General features: G+C 49.6%; 1 protein-coding gene across 1 annotated transcript in view; it reads left to right on the top strand.

Moving 5' to 3' along the window:
- Positions 1-21,692: 21,692 nt before the first annotated feature.
- PTH1R (parathyroid hormone 1 receptor) overlaps positions 21,693-23,106 on the top strand; it is a 109,940-nt gene continuing 108,526 nt past the window's right edge. The window contains exon 1 of the mRNA XM_063303260.1: positions 21,693-22,550. Within this exon, the coding sequence (XP_063159330.1) occupies positions 22,476-22,550 (75 nt within the window). The 5' untranslated portion in view covers positions 21,693-22,475. The remainder of the gene's footprint in view (positions 22,551-23,106) is intronic.

Here is a 23,106-nt window from a genome sequence, read left to right as displayed (position 1 = left end):
CTTGTTCAATCATAAGGACTAGAAACCTGTTTCCTTTCTCTTTCTTCCCCTTGGAAATGCCACCTGCCTAGAAGCTGCATCCCTGCTTGAGGAGGGATATTCCTCCCTAAAATCTTCCTGGAGGCACACAGAAGCATTTTTCCCATCTGAGACTGGCGTTCAGCGGGGCCAGGAATCAATGTTTGCATGCTATCCCTTTCTCAGGGCTGTGTGCTTCTACTGCTGCGGCTGCAACTTGTTCTGAGCTTCTGGCACGGCTTAATGCAGCCGCGGCTTTTCGTTTGCCTTTCCCTGTTACTAATTCAATCACAGCACTCCCTTTCGCTAGCTGATGGGCCAGTTTAAATGTTTTGAACGTGTTTTTTGCAAGGAAACCGTCGCAGGTGAAGCCCTCCATCGCTGCATTACAGAGGTCCTCCATTTTGTGCACATAACATAGATCTCCATTTGATTATCCTTTTGAAAGGCCGTTCGTTCTTCATTTAGCAGGTGTTAGGTACCAGCACCATTTCGTTCAATGGAATTGTGATTTAGGACCATTCTATTGATCGGGGCGCAAGGGGGAGACCACGTCTGCACAAAGAGGCTTCGCAGTGGCCTATTGATCAGGATGAAGTATGGAACATCCATATTTGAAAGCAATTTACCACGCACAGTCAACTGCTGGAGAATCAAGAAAAGAAAGGTTATTTTTTTAAGGAGTGGCCTGGGGACTTTGCAGGAGCAAATTTAACCCTGCAGAAATCTTCTCCTGCTTGCTTTGCCTATTTCTGAGCTTCTTTGGCTGCAAAAATGCTGCTTTTTTTTTGCCATTTTTGTTTGGGGACAAGAGAGAAATTTTAGCTGGCGGTTTTCCTCCGCTGGGCCTCTCTTCCTTCAGCACTCGTTTGGATTTCAGAGCCACTCAGCTCAAACCATTTTGGTCTTGGAGATAAGAGTCAGTCCTTAATTCTTGGGTGTTATCTCTTGTCAGTTTCCTGAAACAGGAACGCTCAAAACAGTGGCCAGATGTTAGTTTTACAACACAGATCCAGCTGCATGTACACATGCCCAGGGCTTCCATCCATGGAAATTGCAAGAAATGTGACACTATGTCTTTTTACGTGACCCTATTCTTGGAAAAAAATTAAGGACCAACCTGAAAAGGGAGCAAATCCAAAAGTGGTTCATAAGGATAAAGCATTTTAATTGTCTCTGTGGATAACTTTGCTTTACAAAGGAAAATTCAAGAGTAAAAGCAAAAAAAACTTTACAAAAATACATGTTTGAATACAAATATCTAAAATCAAACAGCACCTGTCAATTTATTTTAAAAAGACAACTCAATTTCTATATCTTTCCCATGAATGTGAAAGATTGGGCATTAAGTGGTACCGTTGGTGCAGCAAAAGTTAAATGCTCAAAATAAAGGACAAAAGGGAGCTTTTGAAAAATAAATGCATCTAAAGGATGGCTTTCTGAAATAAAGGATGTATAGTCACTGTATATTAGAGAAGATAATTCCTACTACCCTCTTTTAAATTACAGGTAGTCCTTGACTTATGAGCATTCGTTTAGCGACCGTTCAAAGTTACAACAGCTCTGGGAAAAGTGACTTACAACCAGTCATCGCACTTATGACCGTCGCAGCATCCCCGTGGTCCTGTGATCAAAATTCAGGCGTTTGGCAACCAGCTCACACTTATGACGGTTGCAGCATTCTGAGGTCACGCGATCACCATTTGCAGCCTTTCCAGCTGGCTTCCGACAAGCAAAGTCAATGGGGAAGCTGGATTTGCTTAACAACTGCAGTGATTCACTTAACAACCATGGCAAAAAAGGTCGTAAAATCAGGTATGACTCAATTAACAACTCAAAGAGAATATTTGTAGCTCAGAGTTGAACTGTGGAGTCCTTGGTGCTCTCTGAGCCTTGTTGTTTCCTTGCAGACGTTTTGTTGCCAGGCTAGGCAGCATCTTCGGTGAGAAAACTGAAAACTTTTCGCACTGAAGATGTTGCCTAATTTGGCAACGAAACGTCTGCAAGAAAACAAGTCTCAAAGAGCACCAAGGACTCCTCACTTAACAACTGCCTTGCTTAGCAACGGAAGTTCCAGTCCCATTTGTGGTCATAAGTCGAGGACCACCCTCAGTCCCCTTTTAGCTATGGAAACTCCCAGGGTGAATGAGGGCCAGCTTTCCCCTCTCAGCCCAGCCTACATCACAAGGTGGTTGTTGCAGGGAAAAATTAGTCTTACCAGTGTATCGATTTGGATTCATTTCCTCATGTACCCCAGACAGAAAAAACAGAATTGGAGCAAAACTGAGAGTCTGGTCAATAAGGAGAGGAGGAGGGGGTTAGATCAGTTGCCTTTGAATTAAAGGGAGTGCCAGGCATGGTTAAGTCTAAGCTGTCTTGTTTCATTTTATTTATGTGTATTATTGCTTTAATGATTAATTATGTTTTGTAAGCTGCCCAGAGTCCACTGGAGCGGGTGGCTGTACTAAATCTAGCTAAATAATAATAATAGAAAAACAACACCTTGCCCTTTGAAATGAACATCATATCCGTCGCCTTTCCAATTTCCTCCTGTTCCTTGCATGCATTTTTATAGGTTGCATCGTCTTTTGCCCTGCTAGGTGGGCACCTCAGGTTGGCCTTGGCTTACCTGACCTAGTTAGGTATGGATGGGAGAAATACCAGGGCTAAGGTTAGACTGAGAACCAGGGTGGGGGGGTGGGAAGACGCGGGACTAGGCGTGGGGAGTCCCCCCATGGCCGCAGAGGGTCCCTGGGTGGCTTCAAGACAGTTGCTCGCTTGACGCTTTCAGCCCGGCCTACTTTACAAGACTGCTGTTGCAGGGATGAAAAAAAGAAGGGAGATTTCTTCTGCGGGAGGAAATGCCGGATATGAATCCAACAATTAAATAAAACATGTAATCATTCTCCTATCTAGAATCAGGATGGGAGAAAGTAGCTCCCCAGAATCGCAACACAGACCCATACTGATCAGGGAGCAGCTTTTCCACACCGTGCCGCTTGTACCAGGTCAGATTAAGTCATCTGGTCTTGGAGGACAATCAGATGGACCATGAAGGGAGAAGAATGTACTTTGGGATTGAAAAAAACCTGAGATTTGGCTTTTGGAAATGTGGAGATGGGAGAGACCGTGGTATCAGGTCCTTCAAGGGCAGGATCTGTCATGCAGATCCTCCCCTACTTCCAGGAAGACCATTTACCTCTAAATTCCTGCTAAATTACTAAATTCCTGCTAAAGAACTTTTGTTCTTAAGAAGTTTCTTCCACTGTTCAGCCAGAATTCACTTCCCTGCAACTCCCATCCCCAGTTCAAATCTACTCTAGAACAGCGTTTGTCAACCTTGGCAATTTGAAGGTGTGTGGACTTCAACTCCCAGAATTCCCCAGCCAGCATGCAACCTTCAGGTTGCCGAGGTTGACAGAACACTGCTCTAGAACATCAGAGAACGTGCTACTTCTTCTTCAGAGAGATCGCCGTCACGTCTCTTCTTGCGACCTTTCCTTCCAAGTCTTGGTTTCCAGACCTTCTCCGTTGCCTTGGAGAAGATGGCAATGCCACCTCTCACATGTTAAAAGTGCACAAGTCATGGGGACTCTACAAAGAATTGAATGAATCAAAGATGTGAATCCATCCCAGGTGCCATGGCAGCTGGAACATCTGCATTTCCTCTGATTCCTTTATGGGTTTTGCCCAAATTTGCCTCCGGTATTCTCAGCAGAGTAGACATTCAGGAAGACAAACAGCCTTGCTTCCTTGGCAATCTAGGAATCGACTGACCCGTCAACAAACAACATAAAGGAGCAACATGGAACAGAAGCTTTAAAAAAAGAGAGAGAATATTACATCAAGCAACAGCCTCTGTATTTTGAGCTAATTCTGCACGGAAGTGGAACCATCCAGCCCAAGACAAATGAACGATTTGTCTCATGGTCTGTGGATGGAACGAGACTGAAGGTTTTTTTGTTTTTTTTAAAGATCTGCCTGATTAATTATTGTTTAAAATAACAGGAGGGAATCGTGTGCTGGCCGCAAGTCAAGGCGGAAACTAATGACCAGATTTGCTGACGGTGTAGAACAACAATAAGGCAGAAGGTTAGGTGAAGAACCGCCAAGGAATGTTTTAAATGGTTATGATATCAGCACCCATGGAAAATCTCACCCCACTTCCCCTCCATGTCCCTTGGAATCCAGAAATAGGTTTTCACTAAATCATAGGATCAAGGAATTGGAGGTCTTCTAGCCAAATCTGGTCAACGGTAGCCATGGGCCACAGCCCTGGGAGGTGAAGCCATATTGTTTCTGAACACGGAGGCTTTCTTTACAGGTAGTCCTCGCTTAATGACCACAACTGGGACCAGAATTTTGGTTGCTAAGTGAATCAGTCATTAAGTGAATCTGACCTGCTTTATACAACCTTTTTTGCGGCAGTTGTTAAGCAAATCACCGCAGGGATTAAGCAAACCACATGGCCATTAAGCAAATCACGGCGTTCCCCATTGATTTTGCTTGCCAAATGCTGGCTGGGAAGGTCGAAAATGGTGACCACGTGACCACGGGATGCTGCGATGGTCATAAATGCAAACTGGTTGCCAAGCGCCCAAACTGTGATCCTGTGACCGCGGGGCTGCCACGATAGTCGTGTGAGCATTGGTCATAAGTCAGTTTTTTCAGCACTGTCGTAAGTCCGAACCATCACTAAACAAATGGTTGTTAAGCGAGGACTACCTGAAGTTGTGAACATAGTTAGTTCTGGCTTGTTGGACCAGGCCAGAGAACTTCTTCTTCCTTTCTCTAGGATAAGCTGACATGTCTTGGAAGTTCACAAGCACTGTGTGAAAGCAATAGGCCTTTTTATTGCTGCAATGGGCGGGAACGTACCTTCAGGAAAATGGAACATCTATTTTAGTTATTACAGTCAATACTCCCTGCCAGTTTGACACCAGATCATTACCACATATAGGACAAACACAGGCTACAATCTCCAAATTTGAACTGCTGTTAGCCAACCCTTCTCCCAGGCCAAAATTAGAAGGAGTGAATTTGGAAGGATCTTCTTCTCTTCTGTTGTAATTAGCAGCCGGTTTATTCCAGCTTTTGCTGCCTTGAAAGCCGAGTTTGTTCTTTGAATCTTTCATTTGCAGTTTAAATAAAACCAGTTTGTTTTCCCAGGACAGAAAGCTATAATCATAGTGCCATAAACACGTAGGGCCTCTTGAACCAGGGTATAAAAAGAAGAAGAAAAAAACTGGGAAAGATGGGATAAAATCAGAACATTGCTAAATAGTCAGGTTTCTTTGCCGCAATGTTTTGCCCACTTGGTTCTCTGTTTTGCAGCTGAAATGGAGAGAGAATCAAGAGAGGTCAGCCCTGAGCCCTCCTTAAGATCCATAACACTAAGCTGTAAACCAAGGCTGGGTTCATGCAGTCAAGCTAAGCCAAATCACATCACGGTTTAGCATGAGGCAAGAGTTCAGCTGATTATTGGTAGCATCTTGCTTGGGTCTGTCTTGGTGTACCTGGACAGGCCAAGGCGTGAGCCTGGGACCTTCTGCCTGACTTGGGAGGGGTCTCCAAGGCCATCAAGGATTGAACCTGAGACCTTCTGCTTGACTGGGAGGGGTCTTCAAGGTCATCAAGGATTGAACCTGAGACCCTCTGCTTGACTGGAAGGGGTCTTCAAGGTCATCAAGGATTGAACCTGAGACCTTCTGCTTGACTGGGAGGGGTCTTCAAGGTCATCAAGGATTGAACCTGAGACCTCTGCTTGACTGGGAGGGGTCTTCAAGGTCATCAAGGACTGAATCTGAGACCTTCTGCTTGACTGGGAGGGGTCTTCAAGGTCATCAAGGATTGAACCTGAGACCTTCTGCCTGACTTGGGAGGGATCTTCAAGGTCATCAAGGATTGAACCTGGGACCTTCTGCCTGACTTGGGAGGGGTCTTCAAGGTCATCAAGGATTGAACCTGGGACCTTCTGCCTGACTTGGGAGGGGTCTTCAAGGTCTTCAAGGACTGAATCTGAGACCTTCTGCTTGACTGGGAGGGGTCTTCAAGGTCATCAAGGATTGAACCTGAGACCTTCTGCCTGACTTGGGAGGGATCTTTAAGGTCATCAAGGATTGAACCTGGGACCTTCTGCCTGACTTGGGAGGGGTCTTCAAGGTCATCAAGGATTGAACCTGAGGTCTTCTGCTTGACTTGGGAGGGGTCTTCAAGGTCATCAAGGATTGAACCTGGGACCTTCTGCCTGACTTGGGAGGGGTCTTCAAGGTCATCAAGGATTGAACCTGAGGTCTTCTGCTTGACTGGGAGGGGTCTTCAAGGTCATCAAGGATTGAACCTGGGACCTTCTGCCTGACTTGGGAGGGGTCTTCAAGGTCATCAAGGATTGAACCTGAGACCTTCTGCTTGACTGGGAGGGGTCTTCAAGGTCATCAAGGATTGTATCTGAGACCTTCTGCTTGACTTGGGAGGGATCTTCAAGGTCATCTAGTCTAATCCCCTCCTCACAGCACCACTCCATGAACATTTCCCCAACCAGAGGCATCTGACCCGTTTCATGGAGGGCAAGGACCCCTACCCTGTGTTTGGCTGACTATCCCATTGTTTGGCTTCCTATCAGGATATTCCTGCTAAGATTCCACCTGAAACTTGGATTTTGCTACGGTGGGTTGTGACGCAGGCAGAATTCCTAACTCGACACATTCATGATGTTGCCACCAATTTAATTTTCACTTATTTGTGCAAGATTTGTCCCCTCCCACCAAAGATGAAAAAGGAGGAATAGAAGAATAATTATCTAGACTAAGTAACCTCATTGGTCCATCAAATCTCTAACTGTTAGCATCATTCAGGGATCAACCTTCAGGTAGATCCCTGCAATCTCAATTTTTGGACAATGCTCTTCAGCATCTAATGCAAGTGAGGAAAAAAAAGTGGGCTACCACTGGGCTAAGCCCCTTCCATCATGGGGTAGGAAATTTCCGGTATGTGTTCCCCCTTTAAAACAAACCACAAATTTCTGTTCTCCTGTCTTTGACATCCCTGGTAGAAATTCCCTTTTGCAACCAAGTGGGGGTGTATTTATACAGTTCTTGAATTTAATCCTTTTTTTTTTTTACAATTCGATGGTTTGAGCTGAAATGAATTTGAGGAAGGAAAAGGGCATCTTGACACAATTTACCTAAATTCAGTCTGGTTTTGCATCTTACTAATTTACGTAGGTTCCGCCACTGGAATCAGAGTTAAAGTGAGGTCTGAAAATCTAATGCATATCTCCAGGCAAAATTAGATACTTTTCAACAAAATTCAAAAGTGGGTCCAAATTTTGAAGGTTTAGTTAATGATTTAACACATTCTATTTTTTTTTTCCACCAATGTATCTAAAGAAAAAGTTCCCTGTTCCGGCCTGCTGCAGAGAGGCCAAATTACATATTACCCAGCATTTCTTACCACTTTTCCTGACCATTTCTTTTTTTTTTCTTTTTAATGAAAAGCAGCTGCAGCAGAAGGAAGAGAAGGACCTAGAACTTAACCCTTTCCTGACAGTTGGTTCTCTTCCCTCAAAATAAATAAAAGCTACTCAAAGTTAAACTCAGTTTCAGGGGATTATTTGTGAATGTCCATGCAATTCTCTTGGCAGTGATTTGCTATTCCTTCCTTCCATGATGTTTGTCCATCTTCCATTCTAACCTACAGCTCTGGGATTTCCTGATGGTCTCCCATCCACAGAGTAAGCAAGTCCAAGCACATTTAGGTTTGTGTCGATCAGCTAAGGCTGCCTAGCAATTTCTGTCTCAAAACAACCTCATTGGAACAGATCTGCTGAAGGTGTCTCCCCTGGAGATTGAATGGAAGTGTGGGAAGAAGCGGGGGATGGACATTCCTGGAGGGATGGGAAGCTACAGAGGGTAAAAAGCCCTGGAGAAAGAGAAGCCAGGGAGGGTGCGGAGCTTGGAGGGAGGGGAAGCCAGGGAGGGTACACAGCCTGGAGGGAAGGGAAGGCAGGGAGGATGCAGAGCCTGAAGGGAAGGGGAAGCCAGGGAGTGTGCAGAGCCCTGGAGGGAAGGGAAGGCAGGGAAGGTACAGAGCCTGGACAGAGGGGAAGCCAGGGAGGGTGCAGAGCCTGGAGGCATGGGAAGCCAGGGAGGGTACACAGCCTGGAGGGAAGGGAAGGCAGGGAGGATGCAGAGCCTGGAGGGAGGGGAAGCCAGGGAGGGTACACAGCCTGGAGGGAAGGGAAGGCAGGGAGGATGCAGAGCCTGGAGGGAGGGGAAGCCAGGGAGGGTACACAGCCTGGAGGGAACGGAAGGCAGGGAAGGTACACAGCCTGGAGGGAAGGGAAGGCAGGGAGGGGAAGCCAGGGAGGGTACACAGCCTGGAGGGAAGGGGAGGCAGGGAAGGTACAGAGCCTGGAGGGAGGGGACACCAGGGAGGGTGCAGAGCCTGCAGGGAGGGGAAGCCAGGGAGGGTACACAGCCTGGAGGGAAGGGGAGGCAGGGAGGATGCAGAGCCTGAAGGGAAAGGGAAGCCAGGGAGTATGCAGAGCCCTGGAGGGAAAGGAAGGCAGGGAAGGTGCAGAGCCTGGAGGGAGGGGAAGCCAGGGAGGGTGCAGAGCCTGGAGGGAGGGGAAGCCAGGGAGGGTACACAGCCTGGAGGGAAGGGGAGGCAGGGAGGATGCAGAGCCTGAAGGGAAAGGGAAGCCAGGGAGTATGCAGAGCCCTGGAGGGAAAGGAAGGCAGGGAAGCTGCAGAGCCTGGAGGGAGGGGAAGCCAGGGAGGGTGCAGAGCCTGGAGGCAGGGGAAGCCAGGGAGGGTACACAGCCTGGAGGGAAGGGAAGGCAGGGAGGATGCAGAGCCTGAAGGGAAGGGGAAGCCAGGGAGTGTGCAGAGCCCTGGAGGGAAAGGGAAGCCAGGGAGTATGCAGAGCCCTGGAGGGAAAGGAAGGCAGGGAAGGTGCAGAGCCTGGAGGGAGGGGAAGCCAGGGAGGGTGCAGAGCCTGGAGGGAGGGGAAGCCAGGGAGGGTACACAGCCTGGAGGGAAGGGGAGGCAGGGAAGGTGCAGAGCCTGAAGGGAAAGGGAAGCCAGGGAGTATGCAGAGCCCTGGAGGGAAAGGAAGGCAGGGAAGGTGCAGAGCCTGGAGGGAGGGGAAGCCAGGGAGGGTGCAGAGCCTGGAGGGAGGGGAAGCCAGGGAGGGTACACAGCCTGGAGGGAAGGGGAGGCAGGGAGGATGCAGAGCCTGAAGGGAAAGGGAAGCCAGGGAGTATGCAGAGCCCTGGAGGGAAAGGAAGGCAGGGAAGGTGCAGAGCCTGGAGGGAGGGGAAGCCAGGGAGGGTACACAGCCTGGAGGGAAGGGGAGGCAGGGAGGATGCAGAGCCCTGGAGGGAAAGGAAGGCAGGGAAGGTGCAGAGCCTGGAGGGAGGGGAAGCCAAGGAGGGTGCAGAGCCTGGATGCAGGGGAAGCCAGGGAGGGTACACAGCCTGGAGGGAAGGGAAGGCAGGGAGGATGCAGAGCCTGAAGGGGAGGGGAAGCCAGGGAGTGTGCAGAGCCCTGGAGGGAAGGGAAGTCAGGGAGGATGCAGATCCTGGAGGGGAGGGGAGCCAGGGACAGTGCAGAGCTTCTGAGCAGAAAATAAGAGGAGATATGCTATTTGCCACTCAAGAACATTCCTGAAAGAATTCTCTTCTCCTTTAAGGAGCTCTAAAATACGTCCCTTTCCATCCAAATGAAGGACAAAAGGTGGAAAGAAACCCAGGACTTTGCCTGCTGCAGTAGAAGCTGCAAGTGGTAGGGAAAATAAACTGGCAGGAAAGAAGAGAGTGAAACAAGGCAAAGAACTAACTAGGTTGGCTGTCGAAGTTGTACTAGGTCAATTGGCAGGTTCCTCGCTCCAGTTTACGGATGCAGGTTTCATTCCAAGGTTGAGCTCCTGCAAGCCATCAAACCCAGTTTAGCAAACCACCATTGCTGCCTTCACACTCACGTCATGCTCTGCTCAGCATGCTAAGACAATGGTTGTCTTCAGGGACACCCAAGTTCCACTCTCCCTTCATCCCAGATTAGCCTGTCCTGAGAATCTGGCCTCAAAATTTGTTTTCCAAGCACCCTCTGCCTTCCTTCTCCCCTTCCATCTTTCCCACCAGTGGGTCGTTGGCCTGGGCTCGTTAATCCTCAAGACTGACTTTGAACCGAAGGGCAAATATCAAGCCATTCAACTTTCTCTGCTCAGCCATAAATCACGCCCCGCCATTCCTTGGAAAACACAGGGCAAAGGTTACCCCTATCTCAGAGCGAAGCATCTTTGACCCAGGACTTTGGACATCCTTGCAACATTGACCAACCTGATCTCGTCTGGCTTCGAAGCAGACTCGTAAAAAAGGAGGTTGAGATTACGGGATTGCCACTCAAGATATGGGGAGGGTGAGAGTTAAGAAGAGAAATGGCGACTCTCAAGGAAACCAAGCTGAACGCTGGGCGTGTTTTTCTGGGCGTCGGGTGCAAAGGTGGGGGCTCACCCCTTTGGAAGATCCGGGAATGGGGTCTTAAGAAACATCTCACAGAGAGGGTCTGTGCCCTCTACAGGGAGATCCAGCCTGTTGAGCGGGAGGCTTAATTCCACCCTCCCCATCAGTCACTTGTCTGCTAACGTCCCTCTCCCCGGTTGCGTTTCTCCCAGCCAACTAGACACACCTCTGAGAGCTTTACTAGTGACATGGTGGGAGTAAGGAGGGGAGAGGTGAAGCCAGAGGGTAAGCGCTTTCAGCCCCCATCTATCCACTTCTCCCTTCTCCATCAGGGCCTAGCTTTCCAGTAGAGCAACTTTAAGATGTGTGGACTTCAACTCCCAGTGTTTCCCAGCCAGCGTAGCTGGTTGGGGGATTCTGGGAATTGAAGTCCACACATCTTAAAAGTTGCCAAGGTTGAGAAACACTGCTGTAGAGACTCCAGGTGGGCATTGGGTTTCTCCAACACTCACCAACCAGTGGCTTCCAGAAGCGGTGGACTTTGGGTTGGAGATGTGCAGGGCTGAAGGTCAAGAGTTTCTGGGATGGAATGTAGAGTTCTGGTTAGAAAGGATCCAGAAAAAGTTATATTTTTAAAAATGAGTGATAAACAATCTGATGGGACAGACTCATCTGCTTATTCTCTCATTCCAAATGCAGGCTATTTAAATCCTTAATTCTGAGAGTCATTAGCCACAGAAGGTCCATCTCTTCTCGTCCTCCTGCATTTGGCGGTGTTTCTTTTCACATTTCAGGCCACCTTTGATGCTAGGAGGACTTCCCACCCTTCTGCCCCAACATTTCTGTTAAGAGAAGCCACAATGGGATGGTTTCTCTCAGCAGCGATCAAAGCAATGCCAAAAATGCCTTGAAGGGAGTTGAATTTCCAGGGAGAATTGAGACCCAAATTTTTGGCCCTGTTTTCCTGGGAGACAGTTGAGATTTTCAAGTGAAAAAGGATATTGGAAACCTTGTGGAGGCAAATCAGTCTCTTTCCTTCCCAAAAAGAATCCCCCATCTCCCCTGCTGTGCTCCCTGCTCTCATTTCCACCCTACTTTTGAGAAATCCTCTGAAATTGAGTCTTTTTGCCACCAAATGTTGACAGCTCGCTCTTGAGGCGTTGGGGGTGAGTCGGGTGCAAATGACACCTCAGACGTTGTGACTTTCTTGTGCAAAGGATGCAAGTGTGGGCTGTGAGTGAGATGCAGCCAGGGAAACTCACATCACTGCATCATCAGAGTGACGGTGTGGTTACGTCTATGACACCATCTCTGCGATGTTCTGACTTGGGCTGCAAATGCAGGGCCAGGACTAATTGTGCCCCGCAGGCTGCCCAGCTTCAGGTTAATACAGTGCAGCGTTAAGGTTTCACTTTCCTTTCTTTTATTCTTGTATGGATGCATTATCCATTCCACCTTTCTTCACAGATGGTCAAAGCACAGATTAAGCTTCAAAGTATATTATGTTCTCATTGCTGCGCCACGCCAAGGACGAGTTGCTTTCAAGGAAGGAAGAGGGAATTGGACCCCCATCAGCGGTGGTGTTTCATTTTAACCTTCTCACCTCTCTCCTTTTGCAGAGAATAAACCGAGAGCGATGACCATCACTGGGCAGCAAACTTCGGGAAAAGGCATCTGATGCCACTCTGACACATCTTGCCACCACCTTGCTGTGAAGCAAAGTTGTTGGGGTTGTTTCGATCGATTGCATTCAGATAGCCTCAGAAGCTTGGGGAGAAGAAGGTAAGAAATGCATTCTTAAGCTTGCCAGTGGCTGAATCCATCTACAGTGGTGTTTTTCAAACTTGGCAGCTTTAAGATGGGTGGACTTCAACTCCCAGAATCCCCCAACTAGCATGCTTTAAGGTATGTGGACTTCAACTCCCAGAATTCCCCAGCCAGCTTGCTTTAAGATGGGTGGACTTCCACTCCCAGAATTCCACACACCTTCAAGTTGCCGAGCTGACCCTCTGAATCCCAGAACTGTCTTCCTGTCTACTCTAGGAGGCGATCAGAGACTGGTCCTGGAGCTGGAAGTCAACCAGGCTAGAATTCCTACAACCCATATTCCCCACCAGCTTGGAAACATCCAGGAATACAGAGGAGGCATCGATCAGGTTGACCCACGTGGGTTTCGTTTTCCAGTCCTCCAGCTTGCAAGAACTTGAACCAGCAGCAGTGCCCTCCTCTTCCTCCTATTTCTGCAGCCAAGGGGGACCCCCTGCACATTTGCTGTGGGCTGCCGTGAGCTGGCGAGGGGGCCAATTGGGAGGGGGTCCTCATTGCCTTGGTTTGGGGGCATGTCTGAGCGAGGCCTTCGGCCTCTGTTTTACCTCCATTTGCATGAACAAGGAGCTTTACAGCTCCCTCTGTTTCCTGCCTCGAAGTGGGGAGAAATGGTGCCCTGTGTTTTCAGCAATGGTCAGAGGTGCCCGGGTTGCATACTGCTGGCCCCGTCCCACTGGGTGGCCCATGGCTTCTCGTTTCAGCCCAGACACAATACAGGTAGTCCTCACTTAACAACCACAACTGGAACCTGAATTCTGGTTGCTAAGCAAAGCAGTCATTAAGCAAATCCAACCCAATTTCACAACCTTTTTTGTGGTAGTTGTTAAGCGAATCACTGCAGGCGTTAAGCGAACCACATGGTCATTAAGTGAATCACACAATCCCCCCTTGATTTTGCTTGCCAGAAGCTGGCCAGGAAGGTCGAAAATGGCGATCACGTGACCACGGGATGCTGCAATGGTTATAAATGCAAACCGGTTGCCAGGTGACCAAATCATGATCATGTGACTGCAGAAACGCTGCGACGGTCATAAGTGCAAGGACTGGTCGTAAGTTGGTTTTTCCCAGCACCGTCGTAAGTCTGAACTTCACTAAACAAATTGTCGTTAAATGAGGACTACCTGTAGTCTCTTGGTGGACAAAAATCCAATTTCCCTACTCCAACCCACTCTCCCTTTAGCGTGCTAGGTTTTAACGTGCAGAAGGATTCCCTCTGGGTTCCCATGGCCCAAGAGTCTTCGGAGGTCTGGCCCCGTTTGCAGCAGCAACGCGGAGCAAGGCGGCCAGCGACAGAAAGCGTGGCTGGCGTTTGCCAATTGCACAGTGGCACAAAGTCCCTCTCTCCAGCCCTCCTGCCACCTTCCAAAGCTCTTATCGTGCACCAACAGTGAGCCGTGCCAAATCAGAAGCCCAGGAAGAATAATACAAAGCGGGCAGCTGATAAGGGCTTCATCTGGGCCCAGCAAGTCAGCCCTTCTCTCTTCTCATGGGTGCCAATTCAGCCAGAAGACTGCCAAAGCAATCAGGGCGAGGGACTTAGTGCAGCTAAATGATTTTATTCAGTGGCTATAAGCGTTCTCCCTTCCCAGTCAGTGGGAGTCCTTCCTGGAGAAATAGATAAAACGAAGTGCAGCCCTGCCACTCCTTTAGGAAAAGGAAGAAGTGCATCAACGCTGCCTGAGTCGAAATTGCTTTGCGAGCTGCTGCCTTTGCTAATTTCAGTTCAAGGAAGGGACAGGAAGGGCTTTTGCCAAACTCCCACCGAGGAACCGGGGAGTTTGCAACTCCGGGAAAGTTGTCCACCACCATAAGCCACAGCCACAGATTCAAGCCATGATTGCTCCAATGTGCAAAGATTCTGAAGTGCCGAAGTTACGGGGGAGGATCAGCAATCGTGGGACACCACCGGAGCAGCAGAAACCGAGCCAGAGTTTTTTTAGCATAGGGCTCAGGAGATGGGGTCACCTGCAGCTCAGGTTGGCAATTGGATGCCCGTGGGCACCGGAGCAGCCAAAATGCCAGTAGACGGCATCCAAGACCTGACCCGGCTCACACTGGGAAAACTAATTTAAAGTAAAAATAAAATGGCCCATCAGGAGAGAGCAAGCCTCAGGACAGCTTTATTTTGTAAAGGCCTCCTTGTTTTTGATGGGAATTCATGGGTGCTTGTGACATCAAATGGACTGTAAGAGCACTGACCTTTGATATACAGTACCAGGTTATAGCCCCAAAGGCAGCCCTTTTCTCCAGGAATATCTAGAGCAGTGTTTCTTAACCTGGACAACTTTAAGATAAGTGGAATTCAACTCCCAGAATCCCCCAACTAGCATGCTTTAAGGCATGTGGACTTCAACTCCCAGAATTCCCCAGCCAGCTTGCTTTAAGATGGGTGGACTTCCACTCCCAGAATTCCACACACCTTCAAGTTGCCAAGCTGACCCTCTGAATCCCAGAACTGTCTTCCTGTCTACTCTAGGAGGCGATCAGAGACTTCTGGGAATTGAAGTCCACCCAGTTGCCAAGGCTGAGAAATACTGCTGTACTATTCATTAAAAAAAAGCAAAACCAAGGGCCTCCATCATCTCAGGCATTTTAATAATAATTTATTAGATTTATACGCCACCCAGCAACTCTGGGTGTTTTTCGAAGATCAATGGAACTTTTTTTCCCCTATTAAGGGAAAGATGATAGCATTGTTCTACCATGACTTCCCTAGGGAGTGAATAATCCAAATTCATGCCCAGCACAATTTCTTTCTTTCTTCTCCTTCACCAAATACGTTCTAATTCAGCAAGATAAACTTGAAATAAGAACCGGACAATAGGTTCTCCACCCCCATCCATTCGTGCTGGAGAATGCTAGTTTGTTTGTAGGTCTGAGAAGGAACAAACTTTTGGCTTCTTCCAGAAACAGATGCATTCCCTTGTCCCTTTCTTCACCTTTCATCCAGGAAAGGGGAAAGATGGTTTACCAGCATATCTTGGAAAAATTAACCATTTACCAAGCTCTTGAGGCTGCATGGGTTATGGCTGCACTTGACAAGGCAACCTTTGCCTTTGAACGCCAGCCAGGTGGACTTCTCCCCCGTCTCTAAGGACAGGGCCAAGTCACATTTGAGCCGCAACAAATTTCTGGGCGATAGCGATGACTATGGTGATAATTTTTCTCGGCTGCCACATATATATATATATATATATATATATATATATATATATATATTTTTGGACTGGACTGGACTGTAATCGTTTTTATTGTTTTTATAATTGTCCACCACCCGGAGTCACTTGGTTGAGATGGGCGGCTATAGAAATTAAAATAACTACATAAATAAATAAATAAGCAAGCAAGCAAACAACATGGAGAGTTCCACTCAACTAGCATCAAAGTAAGAGATTTGGGTTCCTCTTTCCCAGAAGTAGGGTTACCAGACACCCAGCAAAAGGACAAGTCCTCCATCTGGCAGGCATAGCCATAAAATCAAATATGGCCCGGCTTTTTGAACATCTCTTCCTGAGCAGCTTTTCACCTAACAAGCTCCGCTCTGTGACCTTAATCCAGTATTTTTCAAAGTTGGCAACTTTAAGATCTGTGGACTTCAACTCCCAGAATTCTCCAGCCAGCATCGCTGGCTGGGGAATTCTGGGAGTTGAAGTCCACAGGTCTTAAAGTTGCCCAGGTTGAGAAACACTGCCTTAATCTGTTGATTAGTACCCTCCAGCCAGCTTGTGCTGCAGTCTGAAATTGACATGACCATTTTTTAATTTTAATTTTAATGTCAGTTATAGGCTGAAGGCTTCTGCCTCCTCACCGGCTCAAGCACATTCCTGCAACTGAAAAACTCATCTTTCGGAGGCTGGAAAAAGAATATCCTGTGCAGGTAGGCCTACCTAAGTAAAAAAACAAAATTGCAGTTTTTTCACTGTAATTTTTGCTGCGGAGGCTGAGAGAGTTCAACAGTTGACAGCCCGCCATTAATTATTAATTTTGCTTGTCAGAAGCCAGCTGGGAAGGTCGCAAATGGCGATCACATGACCACATGGACGCTCCGGTGGTCGTAAGTGTGAGGACCGGTTGCATGTCACTTTTTTCAACACCGTCGTAACTTTGAACAGTCGCTAAACAAATGGCCATAAGTTGAGGACTACCTGTATTGGCTAAGTTTGCACAACCCCCTAGCCTTAGCTAAAATGCATTTGGATAATTTGAAGGTCAGCATGTTGTCTAAATCCTGCCCTTCTCTTGTAGGTTGTGGGAAGCAGGCCACAATGTCAAGCCATCATATTTTTATTTGGTGAGCACACGGGTGACCCCAGAGGTTCCAGGGGCATGCACTGTGCCTTTGTCATGCCCAAATACAATCCCCACCCTTGTGCCAGGTGTCTTGATGCAAATACCTAATTGTGCCATTCGCCTAACAGTATTACGATGCAGAAGGTGACAAAGAGCCCCTGAAAAGCCTGTTTCATCCAAACTTTTCTGGTCTTAAATGATTAGAGGCAGATTTCCCTTCCCCACCTCCCCCGATCCATTTTTAAGGTAATCTTTTATGCACACTGTGTTAATTTATTGCACTTCAGTTATGGCGTTTAATTTTGATTATAATGTGCTTTTGCAGGAAGAGGTATGTCAATGCCTAGTTTAAAAAAATAATATATGCATGCATACATACATACATATTTTAAATATGGTAGGGCAAAGGGCCCTGTGGGCAGAAGGGATGTTTCGAGCCAACAAGTAACACGCTGTGGGTCTCAGATGTGGGCCCCGAGTCTCTGGCAGCCACAGGATGCTCTGCGTGCTCCTCACAGCTCTGATACGAGGCAGCTCCCTTCTCCTAACCAGCGTGGTGCCCTTGCAATCCAGACCTGTGGAAAATTATAACCCTCTCTGGCGATTATGAAGGAATCTGGGGGTTTGATCCAATGCCGGCAACACTGACGTCAATGGGACTTCTCCTGAGCAAGCGGTTTGGAAGGGTTTTCTACCGAAGTCTCTCATCTGAAAAAGCCCCGGGTTCTTAAGTACAAATTTATTTAGGTTACCCCAGCCCGAAATAGACACATCTGTGGTCATTCAAGCAACACTTTCTCTCCTCCCCGTTTTCAGATTTCTACAATCTGTCAATTGTCAAATACATCGTATTAATTTTAAAAGGAAGGAAGGAAGGAAGGAAGGAGAGGGGAGAGGGGAGAGGGGAGAGAGAAAGGGAGCGAGATGGAGGACGCATGGAGCTTTCCATGTTGACGGCCTGCCTTGATAAGGCACTCCCCTTCCCAGGTCCAATCCCGACCGACCCACGACAGCCCTCGGCCTTGGTCCTTCTCCACCCTGTCCTGCCCTGCTTGCTCCCTCCTCCTCCTCCTCTTTTTCTCTCTCCCGGCCGAGCGCCCAGTGCTGACCTTCGCCCGGCTGAGCCGCACACAAGTCCGCTCGTCCGCACTTCTGGAGCGGGTCCCTGAACGGCGGTTTCCAGCAGTAGCGGAAGGAAGGAAGGAAGGAAGGAAGGAAGGAAGAAGGAAGGAAGGAAGGAAGGAAGGAAGGACCGGAGGGGGCTTGGCGGGAGGGGGCGGGGGCCGCCCCAGCTCTGGGGGGACTGCCCGAGGGTCACCTGACCACCGTGAGCAGATAGTTGGGGGGGGCGGGTCGCTGGATCCCGTAGCCGCCGCTTTTGCTCCAGGTCCCGCACTTGTCCGGGAGGAGTGGGAGAAAGCTGGCTGAAGGGCGGGGCGCCTCTCTCCCCCGCCCCCCCTGCGCCGTTGGCTTGAGGCTCTTTTCATAAAATCTGTTGAAGGCACCTATTCACATCCAAGGGAAGGGGAGGGAGCGAGCAAATCCCTCTTTAGCCGCTTGAAATTTTTATGATGATCAGCATCAGCACCCCCAAATAAAAACCAACTTCTTTCCTCTGGAGATTTGCCAAAGATCTCACAGAGGGGAAAAACAACAACAACAAAATAACAGGACTTTTTTGCCACCTTCCCTTGGCTCCCAAAAGCCTTCTTCAATGGTCTAGTGGTTAAGGCCTCAGTCTAGAAACCAGGAGACCATGAGTTCGAATCTCGCTGGATGACCTTGGGCCACTCCCTCTCTCTCTCAGCCAACCCACCTCACAGGGTTGTTGTTGTGGGGAAAATAGGAGGAGGAAGAAGTATTATGTATGCTCGTGCCTTGGGTTATTAATAAAAATAATAAAGGCGGATTTTTAAAAGTCTAAAATAAATGGTGCCCAGCAAAACAAGTGAGTTTGCCCCACAGGCAAGGCTGAAACAGATTGGGGTCCTTGGTGGTTCAGTGGGCTGTGGGAGACCCCCGCCATCGTCTTGGCCCCTGGAAACCTGCTCATCAGGAGAAGCTCCAACCTGGAGAGGTTGATCTGTTGAAAGCATCCTGGTCGTGCAAAGACAGCAAATGTGAACTCGAGTTTAGGATTCAGTGCATGGGGCAAACTCGGATTGAGGTTAAACAGTGCAGGCGTAAATTTCCACACTCCATAATAAATATGTAGATCAGTGTTTCTCAGCCTCGGCAGCTTGAAGATGTGTGGACTTGACCACACTTCATGGCTGGCTGGGGAATTCTGGGAGTTGAAGTCCACCCATCTTCAAGCTGCCGAGGCTGAGAAACACGAGTGTAGAGGATGCATAAGCATCCCTTGCGTGTTTTCCTCTCTCTTTAGGGCAGCGGATGTATGGGCAACGCATCCTGGTCAATCCCACTGCACGCTGGTGAAGGGGGCTTTACTCCCCCTCCCCCGCCAGCTGCTTGCTTTTTAAAATCCCTCCCCAGGTTTAAGCCTACATAAGGCAGAGCTACTTTATCCTATATAAATACCCATCACCCTCTTCCATTCTGACATGAGCAACATTATGTAAAGTGTATGGAGGAAGGAAAGGAAGGAAGGAGGGAAGGAAGGAAGGGAGAGAGAGAGAGAGAAAGAGAGAGAGAGAGAGAGAGAGAGAGAGAGAGAGAGAGAAGAGAGAAAGAAAGAAAGAAAGAAAGAAAAGAAAGAAAGAAAGAAAGGGAGGGAGGGAGGGAGGGAGGGAGGGGCAGGCAGGCAGGAAACGGAGGGAGGGAAAAGGAGGGAGGGAAGGAGGGAGGAAAGGAAGGAAGGAAAGGAGGAAAGGAAGGAAGGAAGGTAAAGAAGGAAGGAAGGGAGGGAGGAAGGAAGGAAGGAAAAGAAGGAAGGGAGGGAGGAAGGAAGGAAGGAAGGAAAAGAAGGGAGGGAGGGAGGGAGGGAAGGAAGGAAAGGAAGGAAGGAAAAGAAGGAAGGAAGGAAGGAAAGGAGGGAAGGAAGGAAGGAAAAGAAGAGAGGGAGGGAAGGAAGGAAGGAAAGAAGGGAAGGAGGGAGGAAAGGAAGGAAGGAAGGAAGGAAGGTAAAGAAGGAAGGAAGGGAGGGAGGAAGGAAAAGAAGGAAGGAAGGAAGGAAAAGAAGGAAGGAAGGAAGGAAGGAAGGGAGTGCATATGGGATGAACAAGAAAAAGCCACAGGGCTAATTACAATTTGCACGAGACTCTCCCCTCTACCCCTCCCTGCCTGCTAAGCCAGCCACCCACATAAATCGAGATACGCGCGCACACACGCACACACACTATCCACCAGGTCTGTAAATGGCTTCGTGTATAGCTCTTTCTAGTTTTACCAGGCGCCGCGTCCCTCTCTTCTGCAGCATCTCATCCCGCTCAAACGACCGTAGGGTTCTCCCCCTCCCTCTCGGCCCCCTCCCTCTTTCTTCCTAGGTACGCGCGCGTGGGTGGCCAGGTGTTTCGGGAGTTACGTAGCACCCACGACAATTACATTCTCAACGGCCGGCCGGCCAGCCCCCCCGCATTCCAAAAATGCAGCCTACGGACTCTCGCTGGGGAGAAATGAGGTCCTCCTGTGAATAGTCATTTCTAGACTCCCCGCGCTGGTCTTGGGGAAGAATCAAGAGCCGGATCAAGCTCAGCCCAGTCCACCTCCCAGGGTCGAACTGGTCGCGGGCAGAATCGCCGTTCTTCTCCGCACCAGCATTTTAGGCCCGTGCCCCAAAGGGCAGAGAACATTAATGCCCGGGGGGGGGTAAGACCACATTTTTAATCAACGTTTTGCTTTCTGCACTACGGCAATCAGCGTTGGCTTTTATCGCGCGCTTTATGGCGTGGCAGCGGGTCGGCTGGTCACCCACCAGGAGAAACAATTTCTTCCTGGGCAGATTGAAAATATGAGAAAGGACAGGAAAGAAATCCAGCGCCGGGCGAGCGCTTTGCGCGTTCTCAGTCGGCCTTTCAGGCGCCTCTTTTCCTTCTGAACGTTCCCATCTTGAGCCCCCCACCGCCGCTCGTTTCTGCAAAAGTTCCCGGGGTACCTTTGCCCACTCCCGCCATCCTAGGAGCCGGCGCCTTGGACGGAAGGGTGGGCTTAGGAAACGGGCGCGAGATTGCAGCCCGCCTCTCACCGGAGCGGGGCTGGGACCTTGCTGCAGCCAGAGGTCCACGGATGAAAGAAATTCCCCATTGTGCCTCCTTTTTTTTTCTTTTTTTTGCGGGCTGGGGGCGCGCGCAGGGCGAGCCTCAGCGACAGTGGCGCCGGCTCTGCCATGCTGCTCCGCTTCCGCGGCAGCGCCGTCGGCGGAGCCAGTCCCGGCGCAGGGGCCGCAAGGCTGGGATTCCGCCCCGGCGGGCCGCCGGGGGCGAGCGGGAGGCTCCGGCCCGAGGACCGGGCTGTAGAGACGTAGCGGGGGGACGCCCGGGGCGGAAGGAGCGCGCCCCGGCTCCCGTCCCTCGCCCCTGCGCTCCTTCCCTCTTTTAAAAAAAAGCCCTCCTCTTCTGGGCCGCGCTGGAAGGCGTCGACGGCAGGCTGGCGAGGGAGGCGGCTGCGGGGGCCAGAGCCGGCCGCCGAGCCCTCCGGCCGCAGCAGCGGCGAGGAGGCCGGGAAGACCGCCGCCGCCGCCGCCGCCGCCGCCCCCGTCGCCCCCGTCGCCCCGCAGGCGATGCCGGGGAGGCGAACCAGCCTCGGACCGCTCCGGAGTTGTTTTGCTCGCCGCCGCCGCCGCCGCCGCCGCTTCCCCGCGAGGGCGGCCGGCGCCTTCGGGGAGGAAAAGCTGCCAGCTCTGCGCTTTTCCATCGGAGCGGGTGCTCGGACGCTGCCAAGGGGAGCGGGGAAGACGGGAAGGAGGGAGGGAAGGAGGGAGGGAGGGAGGGAAAAAAAGAAGGTGTTTCTAATGAAGAGCTGCTGGACGCGGCGCGCTGCCCCGGGGCGCTCGGCTGGCACGGCCCGGCTGCTGCCATTCCGCCCGGCCGCGGGTGTAAGTACGTGCGTGTGAGTGGCGGGTGGCTCGGAGCGAGCCTCGCTGCCTTCTGGAAGCAGCCCTCCTGCTCGGGGACGAGAGAAATCCGACTTGCAGACTTTGAGACTTCTTGGAAAAACCCAGCCTTTTTTCTTTCTTTCTTTCTTTCTTTTTTGGTTACGGTTTTCTGCAAATCGTCCAAGAGGGACGCTCGCCCTTCTTCCCTCCCTCCCTCCCTCCCTCCCTCTTTCTCTCTCTCTCTCTCTAATTGAATCGCCCAACGATAAACTTTCAGGAGCTAAAAATAAATTGGGTTGTCTCGAGCGCTTTCTCCCCACCTTCTCCTCTCAACCCCTCCCCTTTTTTCCCTCCACCTTCCCCCGGCCTTGACAAATAAATTATCTGAACTTCCCCCTGCCTCATTAAAAAAAAGAAAGGAAGGAAGGAAGGAAGGAAGGAAGGAAGGAAGGAAGGAAGGAAGGAAGGAAGGAAGGAAGGAAGGAAGGAAGAAAGAAAGAAAGAAAAGAAGGGGGGGTGAGGAAACCGAATTGCAGATTTGACACATGGATTTGATTTTCCGGCTGCGGGACAGATGTGCTGCCCGGAGAGAAGCGGCGATCAGGATCTGATGCTCCAGTGGGATGGCAGGGGATCCCCTCGGTGAATATCTTGTTTTTCTGTTTTAATTCCGCTCTCCTCCCCTCCGGGCTGCAGTTTTAAAACTCTTTGGACTTTCGGTCATGTGAAAGCCGCGGAAGACTTGATCGTCTCTACCTTTGGGCTAAGCCAGGGCCTCTCTCCAACTCGGAGAGCAACGAGGTCGAAGAAGAACCAGCTGGATTATAGGATCAACTTCATCTCTCGGCTCACAATCCTTGGATATTTCTGAGACCCCTCTTGGCTATGGGATCCCACCTAATCTATCACAGCCTGAGATTCATCCTTTGCTGCTCAGCCTTAACGTCTGTCTGTGCGCAGGTAAGTCATGCGGCTTTATCCGTGTTTTCTTGCCTTGCCTGAAATTTTTGCCAATTATTTCCTAGGGTGAAGAGGGGTCTCTGCTCAGGGGCTGAGTTTGCCCCACACATTTAATCAGCCTAGGAGCTGTCAGGCGACTTGCAAGACAGGTTAAACTTGGTTAGTTTGGGGTTCACGCCTGAGTGTGTGTGAACCCAATCTGTTCAAGAAGCTTATTTGTTCAACATAGATTTAGCAAATTAGGTTAATCTGGGGCAAAGTGTTTTGTGCGAAGCTGGTCCTGGAGTAAAAATGTGGTTGCATCAAGCTTGGATGCAGATTTTTAAAATGCTGTCAAATTTTGTCGTCAGTTTTAAAATGCTGAAATGCTGTCATTTTTGTTGTTGCTGGTTGATGTTTACAAATGTGCCGCCACTGTCGGGCTTTTGCTAGGAAAGAACAAGTTTATATTTTGCTATTTTCTTTCCTTTTTTCCCATCCCTCCTTCTTTCTTATCTTCAAACTTGGGGAACAGGTTGCCATCTGATGTGCCCTTCCACCTTTCATTCCTGCAATA

Source organism: Candoia aspera, chromosome 4 (assembly GCF_035149785.1).
Source record: "Candoia aspera isolate rCanAsp1 chromosome 4, rCanAsp1.hap2, whole genome shotgun sequence".
In the NCBI taxonomy this organism is placed as follows: Eukaryota; Metazoa; Chordata; class Lepidosauria; order Squamata; family Boidae; genus Candoia; species Candoia aspera.
Note: the sequence above shows the minus strand (reverse complement) of the source record. Positions and strands in the feature narration are given on the sequence as shown.